Source organism: Emys orbicularis, chromosome 5 (assembly GCF_028017835.1).
Source record: "Emys orbicularis isolate rEmyOrb1 chromosome 5, rEmyOrb1.hap1, whole genome shotgun sequence".
Taxonomy (NCBI): Eukaryota; Metazoa; Chordata; order Testudines; family Emydidae; genus Emys; species Emys orbicularis.
In genome coordinates, this window is record NC_088687.1 from 36,719,303 (window position 1) to 36,725,054 (window position 5,752).

At 59.8% G+C, this 5,752-nt stretch overlaps 1 protein-coding gene across 1 annotated transcript; it reads left to right on the top strand.

The window, feature by feature from the left end:
* Positions 1-496: 496 nt before the first annotated feature.
* Positions 497-5,512, top strand: C5H4orf54 (chromosome 5 C4orf54 homolog). The gene has a single exon (XM_065404669.1). The coding sequence runs from the start codon at positions 497-499 to the stop codon at positions 5,510-5,512; it is 5,016 nt and encodes a 1,671-aa protein (XP_065260741.1).
* The last annotated feature ends 240 nt before the right edge of the window (positions 5,513-5,752 follow it).

Here is a 5,752-nt window from a genome sequence, read left to right on the forward strand (position 1 = left end):
CTTTACAGGACCGTCAGGACTGCTCAAATATCAACAAACACAGGTGTTTAAATACTCCTGGAGGGAAATGATTTCTCATTAATCTTGCTGCATGGCTGGAGTAAGATAAAAGCTCTTGGAAGAACAGCTTTGGATACCTTTGCAATGACTAAGTGGACACGTTTTAAATACATATGAAACCCATAAGATAAAGACCGCCGGTTGGAAAGTTAACTGAACATTACCGGTTTGCTTAAGTTTATCCTCAAGGAGAAGCAATGCGCCTAACTTCTGAAAATCCTTAGTTCAGTGTCATGGCAACACCTATGCAAATAGTCTATGAAACGTGTGCTTCAGAAAGTAACTCTTTTAGTAACAGAACATGTGCTTTTCTGTCTTCTCTGCGTCCACCTCAGGGCCAATTCATTAACGGGGCTGGCTAACGGCCCCGTAATAATGACCGTGGAATGAGGCAAACCTCCCACTGTAGCATAAGGAGAAATAGAAGAATTTCCATATGCTTTCTCTTCATTTCTGGATGGCTGGGGGTCGGGCTGCAGCTGCTGCCCTTGCTGCTACTTCTGTTACCAATGGCATTCAGACTGACAGCTCTCGGTGCCAAACCAACAACTGTACTCAGGAGCTCCTGAACAAGACAGTGGTAGCGGTAGCAGGAACAGCAGCAGCCGCCACCTCCACCCCAGCCGGGCCGGGACACTCTCTTGGGTCCACCGCTACCACTGAACAGCGAGCAGCGAAGCTGGGAACCACCCTGCAGGAGACACGTGTGTGTCCGCCGGCTTTGCAGTCCCGGGTCCATATCTCCGCCTATTCCCTTCGCCCTCGGCCACATGCTGACGGGATAAGCATGGAAGCCCTCTCAAAATCGCCCGGCGAGCGAGCCACTAGCCACAAAGGGGGAGCGGGAGCGAAGGGCAGCAGGATGAAGCGCCGCCCTGCAGAGCCATTCACCACAATCACATCCAAGGAATCGACCTATGTGGAGATTCAGGATTTCCCCCGAGGGAGGGAAGCCAGTCCCCAGACCCTAAAGCTGACTTTGGCAGGGAGCGGAGGAAAAGTGGCCTTTCTCAGCCCTAAAAACGGAGCTTGTGAGATCAGCGCTGTTAGCTGCTCAGCTCACAACGCGCTGCCAGAGGCAAGTGGAAATCCAGCATCCTTGGACCGTGAATCTAAACCCGGGGCCAGCCCGGGGTCCCCGGGGAGGAAGGGTAATGAGGCGGGGGGATGCAGCGCTGGCTCTAACTCAGGCGGATCTAATGAAAACACTTCGTCTGGACTCCCCAACACGCAGCTTTACCCGAGCGGCTGCCCGGAGTCGTCGTCGTCTTGCCCATCCCCTGTGAACAAGGCAAGCGCGTTCCCCAAAACGGATGACACCGCAACCGAGGGCAAAACCTCCTCTTCTTCCTTTGGGTACGAAAGCGACGATGACGAGGATGCTGACTGCAAAGCAAGAGGGGGGAGCCGGGGGGCTTCCCAGCCCACCTACTGCGGCGAGACCAGCCCTGCTAACGAGGAGGCGCATTACATTACCACGCACGAAATCCAGCTCAGCGAGGTGGACCACGACATGGACTTTGACTTTGGTCTGGCCTCCAGGTGGGACTTTGAAGACAACAATGTGATCTACTCCTTCGTGGATTACGCCTCCTTTGGGAGCGACGAGACCCTCGGGGACACGCAGACGGAGGAGGACAATAGCTGTTATCTCAGCACGACCAGCGATGCCAATAACCAGACGGACAGCATCGATAATACCAGCAGTACGGAGATAGTCAGCATTAACTCTGAAAACGATACCCCCAGCACAGACAAATGCGCCAGCTCGGAAGAAAGCCAGCCCAAGAACCCCAGCCACATGAGTGAGAACCCAGCTGCAGGCCACATTCTCCTATCAATCAAACCGACTTCCCGGGCTATAAATGAGCTTAGCAACCTGCATGAGAAGCAAAACATTATTTACGCTGCCAAGCATGAAGGCGACATGAGCCTCCGTGTCTCCACAGCTCCCGAACGCAAGGCCAGTTTCAAACAAGACGCGATTCATGACCAGGCAAAAAAATTTATCGCTGTCCCCGCGCGTTTGCAAACCCGGTGTGGAGCCATAAGGGCGAAGGAAGTGGGGGGATATTCCAGCGGTGCCTCCAGCGCGGTCAGCGAGCTGGATGATGCGGATAAAGAAGTGCGAAACCTCACAGCCCGAGCTTTCCGGAGCTTGGCTTACCCCTACTTTGACACGCTGAACTTCAGCTCCAGGGAGTCCTCCACGTCCCTTTCGGATCAGGCGCTGGGGATCAACCGATGGTCCACTTATTTAGACCTGAAGTGCGGCAATCTCGGGCAGAAACCGGAGCAGAACCTGTTCAAGAGCAGCGCCGAACCTACCGCATGGCACAGAAGCGCTGGGGCGAAGACATGCAGTGACCAGTTCTACATTCGCTCCAATAAATCGCAGACGAAAGCCCTAGAGTTCGTGGTCAGCAAGCTCGACGGGGAAATAACGCACGTGGAAACGCCAGCGTGCTTCGAGAAGCGGATCCAGTCGGGCTCCCGGGTTGTAACGTTGTTGGAGACGTTGAATTTTAGCAGCAATGTTAATGCTGGTGTCCCCAGACCTGCGAAACGTCCTGGACATGTTGCCGCTGGGGCAGGTTGCGCAGATGAGCTTCCGGAAACGCTGCCCAGGGAGCCGGGTCAGGAGGCTAGCAAACAAACCGGGCTGGCCGCGGCAGAAGTCCCGGAGGGCACCCCGAATAAATCGAAATTCGCCTCCAGCCTCCTCAAGAATGTCATATCGAAGAAAATGCAGCGGGAGCACGAGTTCAAAATGGAGAGGGGGGAGATCACAGACACTTCGTACAGGGGGCTGGCCGCGTCCTTGCCTGGCAAGGAGCAGGAGGGCTCGGGCAGGGAAAAGCTGAAAGAAGGGGGCATGCAGAGGCAGAACTCCAGGTATTCCGAGGGCAGTTCTGACTACACGATTGTGACCGCAGAGGAGCCGGGGGAGTTTTCTGACAGCAAGTCGCCGACCTCCAAGGCGTCTACCCCTCGCCTAGATCGACCCCTGTCGGAAACGCGCCTGGACGACGTGTGCGAAATTAAGAAGAGCGCCTCGGAGGCAATCAAAGCGACCTTCCTCCGCAGCCAGAACAGCGCGTTCAGATCCTGGAAAGAGAAAGAGGCAGAGAAGAAGAAAGAAGAGCGAGCTCCCATCGGGAAACTTCAGTTCTCTTCCGCCAAATACGACTGGCGGGCCGATCTGGGTGAGATCTCAGCCAGCAAGTCCACTAAAATGTCTCGTCTCTTCGTCCCAAACATTCAGCGCACCCCCACGGGAAAGCAGCCTGGCACGCAGGTGACAAAGTACTCCACAGCCACCTATGCGGCTCGGGCTGGCACCCCTGTAAAGCCCAGAGTCCCCGAGATCAAGATCAGCCTGGGCAGCGTGCAGCCAAGCAAGGATCACCCCTTTGACATCGCTAAGCTGCTCACCCCCAAACTAGCCGCGACCGCACCAACACTTTTCAAGGCAGCGGAGGAGCCCCGAGGCCAGCCGCAGAAGGCATTCAAAGCGGACGGCCTGGACAAGGTGCCGCAATTCTTGGTGCGCGATATAAGAGAAAACAAGCCTAAAGTCCCCGGGCCCATTCACCAGGTAAGAGACGTCAGGAAACTGATCAAGAGCTCCTACGGCCACGACTCGGGCGATACCAACAGCGACAGGAGCAGCGCGCTCTCCGACCAGTGCAGCGCTGAGCAGAAACCGAGGCAGCTGGCCATAGCGGGGATCCCCAGGGCTCTGTCTCCCATGGTGATAACCTGCCAGGCGGTCAGTAACAGCAGGGAGGACAAGGGGCCGGGCGAGACGGGGGGCAAGGTGCTGCCTGCCACGGCAGAGGGGACAATCCTGGTGCACAGGACCTCCGGGAGGCTGCCCGTGGCCACCATCGCCCCCAACAAGAGCGACCCTCGCTTGCCCGCAGTGCTGAAGATCGTGTCCAAAGCCTCCGCACCCTGGCGGCAGCAGCCGCCGCCGCACGCTCCCGCACCCGCTGAGAAAGGCAAGGGGGCGGACGAGGAGCCGCGGGAGGAGGCCAAGGGGCCGCCCAGCCGCAACGCGCTGGAGAAGCTGACGGCGGCGGTGCGCAGCATGGAGGAGCTGTACAGCTTCAGCAAGCACGAGTGGAAGCGCAAGAGCGACCCGCGGCCCATCACCGACAGCCACGTGCTCTCCCTCATCGCCAGCGAGGAGCGGGGCGGCCGGGCGGCCGCGGGGCCCGCCGAGGCGAGGAGCGGGGCCCCAGCCCCGCCCGCCCCCGAGCGCCAGCCCCTCCCGTGCTCCGGCCTCAAGTCCGACAAGGTCTCGGCCAGGGCGGCCGCGTTCGAGAGCCTGGCGCGGGAACGGCCCCGGCCCCTGCCCGGGCCCCGGGGGGAGGCGGGCGCCGCGGACAGAGCCCCCGGCCCGCAGCCGCCGCGAAGCAGCGTCTTCACGATCAGCTCCGCGCAGAAGGCGGCGGCGGCCGCCCCGGCCAAGCTCCCCGCCGCGGCCTCGCCGCTCCACAGCCTGAAGGGCCAGGCCGGGCCGGGGCCGCGCGCCCTCAAGCTCTCTCCGGACGCCGCCGCAGGGAAGGGGCCTGGCGAAGCCGAGAAGGACGCGGCCGGGCCCGACTGCAGGAACTACCTGGCTATGCCACTCAAGGAGCCGCCGGCCGCGGGAGGCGCCGGCCACCCGGGCCCGCTCTCGGCCTCGGCGGCCGCCGCCGCCCTGCAGCCTTTCTGCGCCGCCAAGAGCCGGGGCCACCTCAGCCCCAAGCAGCAGCCCGGCCCCGCCGCCCCGCCTGCGGCCGCCCCGGAGCTGCCGCCCGCCGCCATCTACCATCAGCCGCTGCCCATGGCCGCCCTGCACGGGGCGCAGCCCCCGCCGCTGCTCTGCTTCTCGCCGCCCTCGGCCGCCGAGCCCTTCCCGCAGACGCAGCGTAAGGTGCTGCTGGACCTGAGCACCGGCCAATACTACCTGGTGGACGCGCCTGTGCAGCAGCCCCTCAAGAAGCGGCTCTTTGACCCCGAGACCGGGCAGTACGTGGAGGTGCCCATGCCCCAGCAGCCGGCCATGGCCCCGATGCCGCTCCCCATCTCCCCGCTAGCGCTAAACCCGGGGGCGTATGGTGCCACCTACATGATCTACCCTGGCTTCCTGCCCACCACCATGCTGCCAGCTAATGCCCTGCAGACCCAGCTCTCCCTCCCGGGCAGCGACGTCAGCGCCCCCGCCGAGACCAGCAGCCCAGGGGCAGCACTGGGGGGAGGAGGAGGAGGAGAGGCCACTTTTGTGGAAAGTCCGTATTATATCGCCACGGGTAAATCCCAATCGTCAGCCGCCACTGCCCAGCTCAGGGGGGCAGAGGGGAAGCCGGTAATCAGCATCACCTCCCAGCAAATGGGGCCAAGGATAATTGCCCCGCCCTCCTTTGATGGTACCACCATGAGGTTCGTGGTGGAGCACAGATGATGATAAACCAAAGAGGCTGCTGGTGAGTTGGTTTGTGCTTTTAAAAATGCATGTGATGGGAGCAATTTCATATCACACTTAAGCATCTGTAGGTATAATAACATAATACTTAATCTCAGAGGTGGGTAAGCATTTAAGCTTTTGTAAGAAATTGTGGTAATGTCCCCAAAGATTTTTTTTTTTAAATGTCACTTGACACAATCTGTAAAAAGCAACAGAGGGTCCTGTGGCACCTTTAAG